Source organism: Podarcis melisellensis, assembly GCF_964234715.1.
Source record: "Podarcis melisellensis genome assembly, chromosome: 13".
Taxonomy (NCBI): Eukaryota; Metazoa; Chordata; class Lepidosauria; order Squamata; family Lacertidae; genus Podarcis; species Podarcis melisellensis.
In genome coordinates, this window is record NC_138545.1 from 38,926,742 (window position 1) to 38,943,888 (window position 17,147).

The 17,147-nt window shown below is 48.2% G+C and overlaps 1 protein-coding gene across 3 annotated transcripts in view; it reads left to right on the forward strand.

Annotated features, from left to right (window-relative positions):
* The window catches only part of LOC309354242 (RNA binding protein fox-1 homolog 1-like), a 41,928-nt gene that overhangs the window by 12,966 nt on the left and 11,815 nt on the right, over positions 1 to 17,147 (forward strand). For 2 of the 3 annotated variants that reach the window (XM_081884322.1, XM_081884324.1), the window contains exons 2-5: positions 509 to 730; positions 11,494 to 11,637; positions 12,515 to 12,568; positions 14,201 to 14,293. In XM_081884322.1, coding sequence (XP_081740448.1) covers positions 509 to 730; positions 11,494 to 11,637; positions 12,515 to 12,568; positions 14,201 to 14,293 — 513 coding nt within the window. The remainder of the gene's footprint in view (positions 1 to 508; positions 731 to 11,493; positions 11,638 to 12,514; positions 12,569 to 14,200; positions 14,294 to 17,147) is intronic. The other variant, XM_081884323.1, reaches the window with a different exon arrangement.

The following is a 17,147-nucleotide window of genomic DNA, read 5'->3' on the forward strand; positions in this document are numbered from 1 at the left end:
CTGGGTTCCCTGTGAACAGGAATTGTGGAGAAAAGAATTTATTAGTGCTGGATTTTAGGGTATTGGGGAGGAATGATCGGGACCTCCCTGATCCAGCTCTCGCCTCCACCCATATCATTGGACGACCTTAGGTATTTTTCTCTTTCTCATTCCATTCCCTGCATGCTTTGGATTATAATAGTGTCCTACCTCGCAGGGGTGTTGTAAGAGTTACTGATACAATGTCTATAGGTCCCTGAGGGAGGAGAGCTACATACTATTCTGATACGTTGTCTTTGGGACAAAGGATACTGAAAAAGTCTGGAAAGGAGAGCAGCGTATCAGGAAGGTGGGTGGACGTGTTGTGAGAGAGGAATTGGTGTTTAGCAGTTGCAGGGATGAAGATCAGTGGCCGAGCCTGCTCTATCCCCAGTCCTGTTTGATTCTGGAAAATGGCTGCGATTGCTCCTCTCTTATTCGCTGCTCACAGCTCCTAACTTTGTTGTCTTTCTGCTCTTCCTGCCTTTAGGGTAGTCCAGATGCAGCGGTACCGCCAGCGGATGCCATGACACAGACGTTCCCAGCTCAGTACCCTCCGCCGCCACCCCAGGCCCGCCTGCCTCCGCAGTACCATCTCCACAGTACCCCTTCAGAGTACCCATCCCCAACAGCGCCGGATCACAGCCTTCGTATCTTCCCTGAACAGGGAACGGCAGCTCCAGAGCCCCTACCTCTGCCCCCACCGCCTGCGGTAAGTGATGGCTGAAGGTCTGGCTGGCTTCACTTGGGCAAATGGATGGGGAATTGTGGGTGGTTTGGGGGTACGGTATTTTTTTATTTCGAGGTGTGTGTTATGGGTACCATGCATCGTAATGGCCCTGATTCCATTTGTAACATTCCTCTGAAATTGTTCAGGAGCTGGTTCAAGGATCTGGAGCCCGCTATTTGTTATAGGAAAAAACCTGAATGCAGGAAAGAGCTGCATTTCACTTCCATCTCTTCCTTCCTGCATCCACATCTTGCACCCCAACAGAAGCTGTGTAGGGCAGGGCTGATTTTTCTCCAGGAGCCTCAGTTCCAGGGTTCTCTGGGAAAAGACTGACATCTCTTGGGGGTTTGGTGATCGGCAGGTGGATTTTCTGAAAGGAGAGGGGGATCTTGGGATTTTAGAATGAGGGTAGATTTAAGACGGGTGTGTGCTGGGCTTGCAGGACTTTGCGTGGTCACGGTTCACCACGGGGGCTGCTTTTAGCCCTTTGGGTTCTCGGGATTGAGCCCTGACACCTGTGAAGCATCTCTAACCATGTGCAGAGAGTGGTGTGTTTTTCCACCCTCACGCCGTGAAGCAAGCCATTACCAACTCCTACGTCTGAAAAGTTAGAGGGGGGAGAATGGACTCCCAAAGCAAAGGATAAATCTCCTGCGACAGGCTCAGATACCGAGGCTGTTCATTTTAGAAAACTGAACACAAGAGAGGCACCAGATTTCTACAAGAGGTTTTGTGTGTTTTTGTTTCTGTGCTCGTCTGTTTGGACTTCCCTTGGCCACAGCCCCCAAATCTTGGAACAAACAAGGAGAAGTGCCTCTGAGCATATGTAGAATGTGCTTTTGGTCAACTACTAAATGACTGCTGCTTGTTGACAGCAGAGAGAGAGAGAGAGATATTCAGATTCATGGGACCCAATAGTTATCCCCCACCCCAAAATAACCACTGCCCTTTCCTCCTTTACCTACACCAGACACCCCCAAACTCAGCCCTCCAGATGTTTTGGGACTACAACTCCCATCACCCCTAGCTAACAGGACCAGTGGTCAGGGATGATGGGAATTGTAGTCCCAAAAACATCTGGAGGGCCAAGTTTGGGGATGCCTGACCTACACTATTGGAAAAACTAGTTCCTATCAAGACTCTACCTATGGTCCTTTCCAAACCCATTTTAGTAGCTCCTTATAGATCTGCTTTCCCTGGTTTTCTCTTGCAGCGATCCCCTTCGCCATCTTGTAAGTGCTCAATTTTTACTCCTCCCTCATGGCTGCATTGTGCCTGAGCGCAGGACTGGAATTTATCTCAGTACCAGTAAAGGTTGGCTGAGGTTTGAGGAGGCCCTGGGCACAATGTCTTCTGCTAAGCCCCCTCTTATGTTGGTTCGCCCTGATGGTCTTATCTGATATTGGCAGCCACGGCCAGGTGGTTTGGGGCTGCCATTTTACATTCCCATGATGCCCCTGATGTAGCATCATTCCAGGACATTGAGGGAAATTAAAAACGACAGCTCCAAGCCATCTGGGGTGGGTGGGTGGCCCTGGGCAGGTATCAGTTCAGCTAATTGCTGCCCATGTCCTGATGTTGGGCCTAAATGCCAGGCAGCCTCTTCTTCGCCTCCAGATACAGAGGAGCTTTTTCCTGAAATAACAACATGTCTTTTAGGGACATCATGTGATGTAACATAGCTCTCCCGCTGGAATTTCCCAAAGTTAGACTTCTGAGGAAGGACAAGATTAGCGCGAGGAAGAGAGACCAATGGATATTCTTCTTTTTTTGGTGGACCAGAGGCTTTAATAAAAAAGGAAAAAGCACTTGCACACAGACATGCTGACACAGTCATCTCTTCCTCTAGATAATAATTGAGAGCAATGGAGGCTTCGTAGGCAAGTGTGTAGGAATTGTGAGGTGATCATAGGGGCTAGAGACATGGACTCCCTACTGATGACTTCCATTTCTTTTCATGCCAGTCTGTGCTGCAGACCAAGGGCATCATTTTCTTTCTCTGCTCCCAGTTGCAGAATCACACCATGCCTTGTTGGTTTCTTACCTCTGCATACATTTAGGAGGAAAGTAATCAAATTCCGAATGTGGGGAGTTTCTTCATGGAGAGGTATGTCATGGAGTAAGATCTTTTTGACATGTCAGAAACTCCCGAGCTTCTGTTTTCAATTGCGCCGTGTTGAACCTCCCCAAGATGTTTCACTAGTCTTGCCTAAACTCTCTCTCGCTTCTCTACAAATCACCCAGATGCCTTAGCCAAGCAGGAAACACCATATTCACAGCAAGCTGTCGTCAAATATGGTAGCAATTTTTACTGTGGTAGGAGAAACAGGAGTACAGTGGTACCTCAGGTTAAGTACTTAATTCGTTCCGGAGGTCCGTTCTTAACCTGAAACTGTTCTTAACCTGAAACATCACTTTAGCTAATGGGGCCTCCCGCTGCCACCGCTGCCGTGTGATTTCTGTTCTCATCCTGAAGCAAAGTTCTTAACCCGAGGTACTATTTCTGGGTTAGCGGAGTCTGTAACCTGAAGTGTATGTAACCCGAGGTACCACTGTATTATTCACCTGGGTACACACCATACATTCAAAGCACCTGCCCAAAGATTCCTGGGAACAGTAGCTTACGCATCACAGAAGTACAGCTCACAGAACCATTAGTGAACTACAGTCCGCAGGATTCTTTGTGGAGAGGAGAATATGCTTTGTGGAGAGGGGAATATTGTGTATGGTGTGTGAGAGGAGATCACGGCTGCTTTGCTCCTCCTCCTCTGATCTGCTGCTGTGCCACACAGAACCAAGCCAATGTTTCGTAATTTCGTTGTCCCCGAGAGGGGGCAATGACAATAAAATTATTATATTATTATTATTATGTTTGGCATAGCGTGCCTCTGAACCTGAACTTGTGGTTTGGCTCTCTCCAAACTAACCCCCAAACCAGGTTTGTAGAGAAAAGAACAGGTCTATTATAAATCGCACCCACACCATATACTATTTTAATGGTCATGACGCCCCCCCCCCCACCAAGAATAATGGGAACTGTAGTTTGCCAAGGGAGCTGAGAGTTAACAAACTACAGTTCCCATTATCCTTTGTGGGGGAGCCATGACTGGGAGCACAACAGGGCCTGAGGGTAGCTGGACACTGTTCAGAAGTGGTGGGGAAGGGGGTACATGGAACAACAGTTTCATATTATGTGAGCTCTCATGCTTGGTGCCCACACATAGCAGCATGATGGACTGGCAGTCATTCTGAGGCGATAGAAAGGACTCCACCACATAATTTTATGGGGAAGGTGGGCAGAGGGGAGAGGAAAACCTACCTTTAAAAAACAAAATGCCTTCCTGCAAGTAGGATATTAGCACTGTTAAAAGTTGCCAGATTAGAACCTCTCTTTTCTCTTCGGTGTGCTAGGTTTCATATTTGCATGGCTTCCTTTTTAATAAAAGAGAGCACTCCAAAATGACACCCACACCCCTCAATCTGAAATAGTATGGTCCCCTTTGGCACCTCAGGATTATGCCACCTTCTTCTGCTGCATGTGTAGACCCAGCCTTACTGCTCATGCCGAAATCGAGTCACACGGGCAGGACATTGTTGTGGAAGGTTTCAGATTAGAACAACTCCTGACTCTTGCTCCAAAGGAAGCAGGGTGAGGCCCACTTCTCCCATCATATGCATTAGGTGGATCTGCCCCTCTTTCCCCCACCCTTCAGGGCAACGGCTTCCTCCCTCCTCTCGCCTGAGCCAGTGACCCTCGAAGAGATGGCCTCTCTGACCATATTGGGTAACACGTTTTTTCGCCGGCCAGGACAGCTGCGCCGCACCCCCTATCAGATTCCCTGTTTTCTCTCTCCCCTTCCCCCCCCCCACCCCGCCCTCAAGTTTCACCATCTTTGCTGGCAGCTGTTTATCTCCACATGGGAGACAAGTGGTGTGCTGCTGATAGCCTCATCTCAAGGACACTGTGCCCTCCGAGAGACTGTAAACAGAGAGGGCTCAAGACAATTTGGTGCCCGAGGCAAAAAAAATAAATAAATCCTGACGGATTCCCTTTCCGTTCCCTGGTGGCGGCAGTAGTAGTAGTAGTAGTAGCTCTTATTGACCACCACCACCAATTGTCTAAAGTTTAGCTTCCAAACTGACAGTTGGCTGCTTTCCAATGGCACCCCAAAATCTACCACGTGAGGTAAGCCTTAGAGTAGGGCCAGACAAACAAATGCCCTCCCTCACAGAGTCCTGTGCTGTTGTCCCCTGCCTCCGCCCCCAAAAAGTTGCCATCTGTCCAGAATTTCTTTTTTTAAAAACTGGCCTCTAAACAACTGCATAAGCTGTAGAAGTCAACAGGTGAAGTTTTTCCAGGGCCAAAAAACCCACCATCACCTGCTGATTCCTGCAAACCAAACTGTTGTTTAGGACGCAGCTGCTGGGGTCGATAAATTGGCAGCCCTACTTGTCAATCCAGCGTCTGGTTGTTTCACGTCCAGGCAAACCCTGATCTTTGGTTCTCTCGTGCAATTATATTACAAATTATCCCACAAGCTCTAATCCTGCTTGGCTATTTGCCTCCAGCTTCCCTCCTCGGCCACAGTTGGGGTTGACCCCTTTCCCTCCCTACAGCCCTGTTCCCCTGCCCCTAAATATTTTCTGAATCTAAGTTTGGCCTCATTGAGGGGCAGTATTTCAATGTGAGTAGGAAAATGAGAGTACCCCTAAACATTTGTTTTTGGAAAAAAAGCACTGATAATAATAAGAATTAATGGTTGCTTTGGTCTTCAGCCTGACAATACCTGCCTTTCGAAGGAGCCCTTAGAACAGGCATCCCCAACCTGCGGCCCTCCAGTTGTTTTGGCCTACAACTCCCATGATCCCTAGCTAACAGGACCAGTGGTCCGGGATGATGGGAATTGTAGTCCAAAAAAATCTGGAGGGACGAAGGTTGGGGATGGCTGCCTTAGAGCATATTTCATTATCTGATGTTGAATTATAATGTTCAATTTCACATTGCTTACTGTGTCCAGCTGTGGGTTGTTACCACCCCATGTATATGTTTTGTAGCTCACCTTCCTTCAATTGCAGGTGCTTCCACTCTTCTGCTTCCAAGGTGGGCAACACAAAGGCTAAATTGGAGGAGTGGGGAGCCTTTTTTTTTTTAGCTCATTCCCTAGTGGAGAGCCTTCCGGAGTGGGAGGCACAAGAGGGAGATGGGTGGGGCCAGAGGGTGTGGGTCTTGCCTTTGGCGCAGTGCGATTCATTCCATCTATGCCTGTATTTCACAAAGTGGGTAATAATGCGGCAGCTAGACTGGTGACTGGGAGTGGCCGCCGAGACCATATAACACCTGAAAGACCTTCATTGGCTCCCAATACGTTTCCGAGCACAATTCAAAGTGTTTGTGTTGACCTTTAAAGCCCTAAAAGGTCTCGGTCCAGTACACCTGAAGGAGCGTCTCCACCCCCATTGTTCTGCCTGGATACTGAGGTCCCTCTCTGAGGGCCTTCTGGCGGTTCCCTCCCTGCGAGAAGTGAAGCTACAGGGAACCATGCAGAGGGGCTTCTCAGTAGTGGCACCTGCCCTGTGGAATGCCATCAGATGTCAAGGAAATAAGCAACTATCTGACATTTAGAAGACATCTGAAGGCAGTCCTGTTTAGGGAAGTTTTTAATGTTTGATGTTTTATCCTGCTTTTAATATTCTGTTGGGAGCTGCGCAGAGTATCTAGGGAAACCCAGCCAGATGGGTGGGGTATAAATATATTATTATTATTATTATTATTATTATTATTATTATTATTATTATTTGTTTGTTATGCCCCCTGGGTGGCACTGGGGGCATTAGTAGCATCAGGTGCAATTGGGGAACATTGAATAAAAATATAGGGGTGGTGGAAGCATAAAGAAGAGAAGAAAATTTTGAAAAACGTTTGTACATGTTTCATTTGTTGCGTAATGACGCTTACCGCCAGGTCGGGCACCGTTGCGGGATAGTGGCAGTGTCTCCCCTGGATCTGATGGTTGTGTTGGAGTCAAGGGGTTTTCGATTTCAAACTTCAAGGTGTCTTACTTACAAAACATTTCTTTACTATGTTGTAGGACATAGGTAAAGGGACCCCTGACCATTAGGTCCAGTCGTGACCGACTCTGGGGTTGCGGCGCTCATCTCGCTTTATTGGTCGAGGGAGCCGGCGTACAGCTTCCGGGTCATGTGGCCAGCATGACTTAGCCGCTTCTGGCGAACCAGAGCAACGCACAAAACACCGTTTACCTTCCCGCCACTTTGACGTGCTTTTGAACTGCTAGGTTGGCAGGAGCAGGGACCGAGCAACGGGAGCTCACCTTGTCGTGGGGATTCGAACTGCCAACCTTCTGATTGGCAAGCCCTAGGCTCTGTGGTTTAACCCACCACGCCACCCGCGTCCCTCTAGGACATAGGTAGAAATATATTGTAGATACATAAAAGAACACAAATTTGTCACTGTGTCTTTCTGTTTGCTCACTTAAAGAAGTTGGATTTTAAGAGGGGGTGCTGAGTAGTGGGTTTCCCCCCTCCCCTGAAAAGGGGGTGGTAGGCCAAATAAGTTTGGGAACCTCTGGTCTATGCAAAAGTCAAAGCGATGTCTCTGCAGCCCTCACCCTTCTAAGCAAGAGGCAGCCTCGCCGTTCCAGGACAGCCCAAAAGTACCTGTGGAGAATGTGGAGCAGGGCAGGTGAACCATGTGGTCTGGGGAGGGAAAGTGTCGTTTTCGAGGGGTGCGGCCTGGGGAGATCCCCATGGGTCAAACAGAGGCTGCCACCACTACCCTATGGGCATGAGATTCCCCAGCCCTGCTTTAATGTCTGTATGTGTGTCTCTTCTCTCCCCCCCACCTTCTCTCTCTCCCTCTGCTGGAAAGCCTTTGCTAAGTGCCAACTGCCAAAGGATTCCTGGTCTCTAGCAATTCCTACCCCCCCACTCAATGACTGTGTCTTTCCCGGACTAGGGCCTTTTCCTGGGGGTGTTAACAGCGACGGTTCGTGGACCTCTCCCATCAAGCTCAGGTTTTTGTCCCAGGCATCTTGGACATCCATCACGTTTCTCTTGTTCTACTCTCATTAATACATATGAATAGTTAACCTCTTACTCACTGTGCAACTGCACCTGCCTGTCTTCTCAGCCTGACACCTCCCTGCCCTTACCACTCCTGTGCATTTGACCCTTCCAGCCAAAATCGGGGAGGTTTTAATCCTTGTTGAACTTGTCTTTATGAGCAAAGAGTCTGCGTAGCATTTGATGGATGCATCCAGCTTTTTTTGGAGGGGGGGTAGTTTTGGAGTGTATTGCCAGGGTGGGGGGTGGGACGACAGAGGGTTGTGGGTTGGGATGAAGCGGCAGAAGATGGAGGACTGGCTACTGCCTGGTGGATTGTTTGCATTTTTGAGTGGCTGGAATCGCGTGTCTTGTTTTTTTACTAGCAACATGAGGGTGCTCCTTTCTGCGGGTGCGGCATGCTCAGAGGCAGGCACACTCCCGGCACAGCCTGTAAGCATGCCGACACAGAGTGGGCGAATTGTAGAGCTCTCCACAGGTCCCACAGATACCACTGTTTATTTTGGAAGGGCTGTTGTAGCTCAGCGGTAGAGCAACTGCCTCGCTTGCAGGTGGTCTCGGGTTCGGTTCCTGACATCTCCAAGCAGCACAGAGAGAGACTTCTGCCCGAGAGAGCTGCTGTCGATCAGGGTAGACATCACTGACCTAGATGCACCAATGGCTCACACTCGGTTTAGGGCTTCTTGTCCCTAAAATGGAATGTCTGCATGTGGACAGGCTGAGGGCATGGATCATTGCCAGCAGAGACTCCTAACTTTCACTGGGGCGGAGAGCAGTGGGTCAGAGCGAGACACGCACGTTAGCAAAAATTGTCCCTGGGCATCGGTGTATATGCATGCTTCTTCCTCGTTGCTCCTGAAGATTGTTCCCCTCTAGCATTTTGTCTCAGAGACCAGTTGCTTTGAAAACAAAAGGAGGCTTCGGCCACAGAAGTGGCCAGGAGAAAGGGCTTAGAGGAATCTTTATCTGAGCCCAGTTCCCTCACCACCATTGATTCCCAGGGACCGTGCTCGAATGAAACTTTCCTGAGCACCACCAAGGTGGAAAGGCAGCTTGTGAGAAGTATTTCCTTAGCAGAGAGAAATGGAGGGGAGGCGAAAGTAGCCTCTCCTCAGCACTGTTTCTCTGCTTAAAACACACAGCCTCCCAGGGCTACTTTTCATTTTCATTTTCATTTAAGGGGCTCTATTGGTATACCAAAGGTATAGGTAATGGCTGGACGGAGTCTAAGTTGTGTGCCCCACATGTTCTTCCAATGCGTTGGGGGTGTCACCTGTACCCCTTTCCTGTGTCTGGACTGTACCATTGTAGATGGCAGCTAAGAGCTCACATGATGGAATGCTTATGAAAACCCAACAAATCACCACACATGGGAAGTTTGATGTTGTGAAGAAGGATCCTAGCCTTCCAACCCCCCTGGACAGGCTAGTTTTCTTTGAGCATGAATGCATTGCTCTTAATGTGCAAGATTGCATGTGGGAGCTTCCCATCATGTGCCATTAACATGGCAGAGTCCAGACACAGTTTACGGCCTTATCTGCCGTTTCTAAGAACAAAGCCACAGAGCCCAGGCTTCTTTGTTGATTAGCAAGTCAACAGTGAGACTTTGTGCTCCACCAAGCCTGTTTGGACATTCCTGCCTTCCTTGTCATCGCAAGGAGGTGCTAGGTGGTAGCACATGCCCCAGACACAGGGCCTTCCCCCTCTTTGCCAGGCTGCAGCAGGAATTTCAAAGACAAGTTCAACTCTGTCCCCCTGCCGGATTAATTGCTTCTCTCAGGCTCTTCTCTCTCCCCCCCACCCTTTGGCACTTAAAAGACATTGCAAGAGAGGCTGCCCACACCTCGGCCATGGCCTTGGAATGTTGCATCGTGGTGATTGCATCGTGAGTCGAGGGGGACCATCTGCATGGAGAAGAGGGGTGGTGGTGTCCGGTTTGGGGTCCCCCAATCTTCTCCACAAGGTTTCTGTGAATCGTGCCCTCTCTCACCTGGCCCTGCTTCTTCTCTCCACTAATGTCCTTCTGTGTGTTGGTTTGTGTCCATCTTCTCCATTAACCCAAGCCAGAATGTTTTGCCGATGCATTGGGACATCTGTTTTTCCCCTTCTGGTTGACCAGGAAAATCTTGGGAAGAAGAAGATTGGCCCCATCTTCCTTGCAAAGAGAGTGGATCTGATTTTGGGGGGTGGGATTGGGTAGGAAACAAGGAGGGGATCTGGCCCCCTCTCTTCTGAACTTTCATGCCAACGGACAAGATAAACAAAAATGACCAAATGAATTAGCAATTGTGTGAATTGTTTAAGAGTAAATATAGCAGATGGGGGAGCCCAGCCTTGAGCAGAATTCTGGCAGGGGAGCTTCAGGAATGAATTCTGCCCTTTCTCACTTGCTATTCACACAATTGCAAAATGTGTGACAGGTGTCACATTGAGTTGGCCTCCCAGTTTCACATGAATCCTTCTGCAGATAAATATACCAGCTCTTGCTGGACAGCAACCACTTTAGGTTTCAAGGGCAAAGGAGTTCATTGACTGACTTCCCCCCTCCATTTAAGAAAATTTATCTGCATATGCGGTGCTGGCGGGCCAGGCAGAAAAGCAAGCCAAAAAAAAGCTCCCCTTTGATCTGCTTTCCCCCCCCAAGGGGAGTGAGCCCAGTTCTTGATTTTAAACTATCTGAGAGAACACCCATACATCTAAGGAGCTTCCACTTGAAACCTAAAATGGTGCTGTCCCAGGAAGACTGCACCATTATTATGGTTTTGTATTCATCTACTATACTGCCTTTCTGCTAAAGCACTCAAGGTGGTTCCTGTTTTGAAATAATGGTATACAAGGTAATAGAGAAACGGTATGAAAAGAAAAGAGGAACGGGGAAGGAAGCAGTAAATAAGTCAATTTGGGGATTTCATAGTCTCTCACGATTTCTCTCTACGAGCAGATTGGCCCTTGCTTTGTCTAAAGCAACCTTTGCCAACCTGGTGCCCTCCTGATGCTTTGAACTACAACTCCCATCAGCTTCAGCCAGCATGGCCAATGGTCAAGGATGATAGGACTCTGAACCCATTACACATCTCCTTGGCCACTGTGAGAGCAGAATGCTGGACTAGATGGGCCTTCGGTCTGATCCAGGAATGGTCCTTCTTATGTTCTGGCTGGTCAGAAGAATGGATAGTACTAAGTCTAGACAGAGCGATAGTCTGACTCAGTGTGAGGCAGCTTCAGATGTTCAACGTTGGGATGATGCTGATTGATGGCATCCGATGTCTTGGACACCACTTTCACTACACACATATACACAGGCCACACCTGCTTGCTTTCTCCTTTACAAAGATCAGAGCAACAGAATAAACTTGCTACGGAGATGCTGCTGAATATCCCCCCCACCCCATGGTACCCAATTTCCTCCCACCCCATCTTGGCAACAGTTAGACTGACGTTGCCACGCTGCGAGTCTCTGCACATCCTCAAGACCACTTGCACATGAACTGGAGAATGCCCACTGTTGGAACTTGCCCAGCTCTGACCACCTTGTTCTGCCCATGGCACGACTTGGGAGTGTTATGCTCCATGCCCTCTGTGCAGGTGTTGCAAGGGGAGGGTTGTCTCAGTGGTGTTTGTGATCCTGCTTCTTTTCCTCCTTGCCCCACCCCTCCCCACAGCAGCCGGAAGAAGCCCCTGCGCCTGAGCTGACCCCCGAGGCAGAGGAAGCAGAAAGCAGCGAGAACAAGGCCCAGCCCAAACGCCTGCATGTGTCGAACATCCCCTTCCGTTTCCGTGACCCAGACCTGCGGCAGATGTTTGGGGTGAGTCTTTCCTCTTTCCTGCTTCCCTCCAACCTGAGTCATGTTGTGTGATGCTTTTGTATGCATTGATCTTTTAATTCATCCTCCTCACGGGTCTCTAGAGTAGGGAAAGTTGAGGGCTTGGTCTGGAGTGGGTGTGTAAGGGCTTTCAGCATCAATGGGCCCTGGGCTGCTGCCCAACATTGTTGGACACTGTGGTGTTGACGCTGTGGTGCCAATCCTAGCACTTTGCCGGATTTGGAGGTCTGGGATGGCATGGTCATATTGCAGGGGTGCCTGAATCCAGTGGCATAGCGTGGAGGCGGTTTCCCCAGGAGCAAAATTGTTAGGGACACAAAATTTCAACACCTGGTGCTGCGCTCTTCTGTTGCTGGGTTCCGTCGAAAATGGCTTCTCCATGCAAACCAGGAAGTGACCTCTTCAGACAACAGAACAGCTCTTCTTTTCTTATCTCTGCAGCTGCAAACTCCTGGGTGACATGGATGCTGTTAGGCAGTTGAATGTGAATGCGTAGTCTGCTTCCTCCCCTCCACTGTGTGGCTTTGGGCACTGGCAACCCATGTTATGTCACTGGCTCAGTATGTAGCCCTCTAGATACTGTTAGATTCCAACTTCCACCGGTCCCAGCTGCATGGCCAATGGCCAAGTGAGTTGTAGCCCACCAAGATAGGGAAGGCCACAAGTTCTCCACTGTTGCCACATGGAATGCATAAGGAGATGCAGGTGCCATATTTCTGCTCAGGGATAAGTTGTGTATCTAGCCATGCTGGAGGATGGCTGAGTTGTAGGATAAGCATGGTTCGTTACACATGGTTTCTAGGGCAACAGGCTGTGTATTGTCTGTGTCAAAGACTGACTTTTCTCCTTTCCCCCCTAGCAATTTGGAAAGATCTTGGATGTGGAGATCATCTTTAACGAGCGTGGCTCCAAGGTATGGAAATGCTAGCTGCCAAGAAGGGGTGGAGAGGTGTATGGACAAGAAAGTCAGGGTCTGCTGGGCAAAGCTGAGCAATTTCTATGTCAGGGATGGGGAACCTCTGCCCCTCCAGACATTGCTGGCCCATAAATCCCATTGTTCCTGGCCACTGGCCTTGCTGATGGGAGTTGAAGTCCCAACAGCATCTTGAGGGCCACAGCTTCCCCATCCCTAGTCTCACAACCACACTGTACAAGTGCAGGATTTGATGTTGATCAAGTGGCCAACTTGGTGCCTATGGGAAGCCCACAAGCAAAGCTAGAATGTGGTAGCACACTGTGTTGCCCTCTCCCCATTAGCAACTTGTATCTAGTAGCACAACTGCCTCTGAACATGGAGACTCCATATGCCCCCTATGACAGAGGAGCCACTGATAGTTGCCTACTCCACATTTTCCCCCCCCTAGGTAAAGGTAAAGGGACCCCTGGCCATTAGGTCCAGTCGTGGCCGACTCTGTGGTGACGGCGCTCATCTCACTTTATTGGCCGAGGGAGCTGGCGTACAGCTTCCGGGTCATGTGGCCAGCATGACTAAGCCGCTTCTGGCAAACCAGAGCAGCGCACGGAAATGCCCTTTACCTTCCCGCCAGAGCAGTACCTATTTATCTACTTGCACTTTGACGTGCTTTTGAACTGCTAGGTTGGCAGGAGCAGGGACAGAGCAACGGGAGCTCACCCCGTCGGGGGGATTCGAACCGCCGACCTTCTGATCGGCAAGTCCTAGGCTCTGTGGTTTAACCCACAGCGCCAACCGCATCCCATTTAATCCCCCTAATCTCCCTTTAAATCAGTGTTTCTCAAACTCCTTCTGTCTTCCATCTGGACGAGCAAGAGGCATTAACAGAATCCAAGAACACATTCCAGCCAGGCCAAAACACTCAAGGGTAGAGGACAAAGCAGGGTGGGTAAGGGGTGTTCGGCCTGGAATCTCAAGGGCCAGGTAGATTATGAGAATCTTCTCCTTTTTCCCCAAATTATTTTTTATTTGGTATTACAAATTAAAATTAACATTCAAAATCACAAATAAAAACAAATACGCAAGATTCTCCCGAATCTTTGGACTTCCCTCCACCCCTCCGTGGGTTCCATACTTATCCTTTTCTACTGCATATTTTAAGTCACTCCAATTATTTGATTGTCCATTACAGGCATAGGCAAACGCCGGCTCTCCCCTTGTTTTGGCCTACAATTCCCATCATCCCTAGCTAACAGGACCCAGTGGTCAGGGATGATGGGAATTGTAGTCCCAAACATCTGGAGGTCCGGAGTTTGCCTATGCCTGGTCCCTTATATTGTCCTTGTTACATTACAAATGTTATTATTAGAGTTCTGCTAATGAATTCAGCTGTTTACAGTGGTCTTCCAAATACGAAATAAATCTCCCCCCCATTCTTTGTTAAATTTTTGATCTTCCTGGTTTCTGATTTCCCCGGTCATTTTTGCCATCTCTGCATAGTCCATCAACTTGGTCTGCCATTTCACTCTGGTAGGGACCTTGCTGTCTTTCCATCGCTGGGCTAAAAGCATCCTGGCGGCATACTTACCTGGCAGGGGAGACACCATGATCATGAAGAATCTTCTCTCTTAGGGTTTTGGCTTTGTCACCTTTGAAAACAGTCAGGATGCCGACCGGGCGCGGGAGAAGCTGAACAGCAGCATTGTGGAAGGAAGGAAGATTGAGGTAAGAATTTACCGTGTCCTCAGCATAAATGCCTGTGTGCATTGTGGAAGGGGAAGATGCTCAATCCTAAAAAAAGAGGTCCTTTGATCATTGAATACCATATATGCTAATAATGAACTAAATTTTCCGAGTGCTAGTCCTTGTACCATCCACATACAAAAGGGAAATATCAGCGGGGGTTTTTTCCAGAGGTATATCTAAAAAAAACTTCTGGAGAATCCCCCACAGCCTTAGTTTTAAAAACAATTTTTAAAAAAGCCCCTATCTTTAGTAGTTGTTGTTTTGTTGTGTAGTGTTTTTAATGTTATTTTAGTCAAGTTTATGTAAACTGCCTTGGGACTCAGGCGTAGTGCCAGATTTACGTATAAGCTAAACAAGCTATAGCTTAGGGCTCCACTTTCTTGGGGGGCCCCCAAAAGTGTAAAGGAAAAAAACCTGGATGTCAATTTCCAAAATAAAAGATAAAAAACAAATAAAATAAAACCTACACACAGCAACAGTGTTTTGTGTTGTGTAGGCTCCTATGATGTAAATAATGGGCCCCACCTGCTAGCCTGCTCCCTAAAATATCACTGGTTTGCTCCTTTCTATATATAGGGTGCCTATATTCTTCATGTGCAAATGGCTTTAGATACGTGTTAGGTCCATAAATTACCATATAGCATATATTCAACCTATAAAACAGCGACAGTTTGTTGTTGGCAAAGGACAGCTGGACATATAAAGGGCCCCATTACCCATAGTAGCTTAGGGCCTCATCAAAGCTAAATCCGGCCCTGCTCATGCGGAAGGCAACTCCTTAAATATATAAGGACTGAGCATGCTCAGTGCATGTGGAGGGACAGGAAAAAACCCAAGTGAGGGGTAGAATGGAGTGGTTGGAACAGAAGCACCCCACGTGGCAGCAGTTTGCATGTTCAGACCCAGAGACCTCCCCACTAAATAAATTCACACATGACTCAAATTTTAGTTTTGGTTTTTGGCAGAATTTAGGCCACAACTTTACTGATTACAGAAGGTGAGTTGTTGCATAGGCTCTGGTTCAACTAGCTCCCTGCACTCTTGCAGGCAGTGCTGACCCAGGGTACCAGCATAGGTCAGCCAAGGGTGAACACCTGGGAAGGTGAAAAGCCGGGTACAGACTCTGTTCACCACCCAGATGCCCCCCTGGACTCAGGTACGGGCACAACCCTCTCTCAGGGGTTGACCAAACCATCGAGTCCCTGGATTCCTTTAACGGAATACCCTTCACATAGGGATAGCGAGAGTGTTCCCCCAGCCCTATCACCTGAACCAGTGCCTATCCGCAACCTTACAAGTTGTGACGATTTGCTATGCTGCAGGAGAAACCCAAATGGCAACAGCCAATCAGCCAAGTGGGGAAATTCCTGCCATGCCCCTGTCCCAACGACAGACGACAGCATAGCAAGGTCAATCGCACAAAGCCCTAAAATTAGGGAGAGGTGGGCGGGTGTTCCGAATGCACGAGCCGAAAGAGGAAGCTCTGGGTCACATTCATGGGTATAAATAGGTCCCTTGATCCATTTGGGCTGCGCCCCATTGGTCAGATTGAATCCAACATCAAGGGAATTGCCAATCAGGTGTTGCGACAACCAATCAAACCCACCCACAACACACTGGGTCAGTCTCCAGGTCTCACCGCAACATGTGCCCTCTTTTAGGGAGGACACGATTTGTCACAGGCCCCGCTCTTCTCGTTTGCCCACCAGGCAGGATCCTGTATAACTACGTGTGAATGTGCATATGTGAGGAATACCCGGGGTGCTCAGATATTGGACAAGCCTTACCTGCATGAATTCCCTCTTCTGTACAATTATCAAAGGTGCAGAATCCCTGTCCTCACTTGCCTTTGAGCGTGCCAGGAACACCACACAGGCACAAATAGGCCCAGTACTGATATTTATATATATATATATATATATATATATATATATATATATATATATATATATATGTGTGTGTGTGTGTGTGTGTATATATATATATATATGCAGGTTTTGGTGTCCTCGGGTGTCTTCCCGTGTAAAAGTTGGGGTGTCTAGGCGACGTTTCGACGAGGTCTCACTCGTCATCTTCAGGCTGGTGCTTTCGGCTTCTTGTTACTGGAACAGAGCAGGATCTCAGTGTTTGAGTTCCTATAAATACTGTTGAGGGGGTGTGGTGTATAGCCTCCAATGTTCTGGGCAGAGAGGAAGTTCCCAGGCTAGTGTGCCTTTTCTTCTTTTGTTCCTTAATTACTTGAGGGATATCTTGAGTGATTTCTTGAGTGATATCCTGAGTACCACTTAGGTGGGTCATTAGGTGTGGATTAGTTGCTAAAGTCTTTGTGTCTTGACCTCTTGAACTTTGTGAAGAGTTTTTCTGAGAAGATGGCTGTACTGCACTTAGTTGTGCTCTGGCTTGGCTTCGTGTACAGGGTTACGAAGCTAATCCAAAAAGAAACACCCCCCAAAAACCAAGACACAGAAGAAAACAATGGCATGGCCCTCCTTCCTTATATCAAGGGCACTACAGATAAAATTAGCAAAATCCTCCATAAACACAATATCAAAACAGCCTTTTGCACCAACCAAAAAATAGCCAATATCCTCAGAAACCCCAAGGATAAAATCCAGTTGGAAAACCAAGGGGTCTATGAAATACCCTGCAAAGTCTGCCCAGCCACGTACATTGGACAAACAAACAGACGAATAAATGCACATATCGCAGAACACAAGAATGCCGTCAAAAAAGAAGAAAAAACTTCCTCTCTTTTCCAACACATGAAAGAAACAGGACACGAAATTAATTTTGCAGATTCCAAATTGCTCTTTAACATGGAACATCACCACAA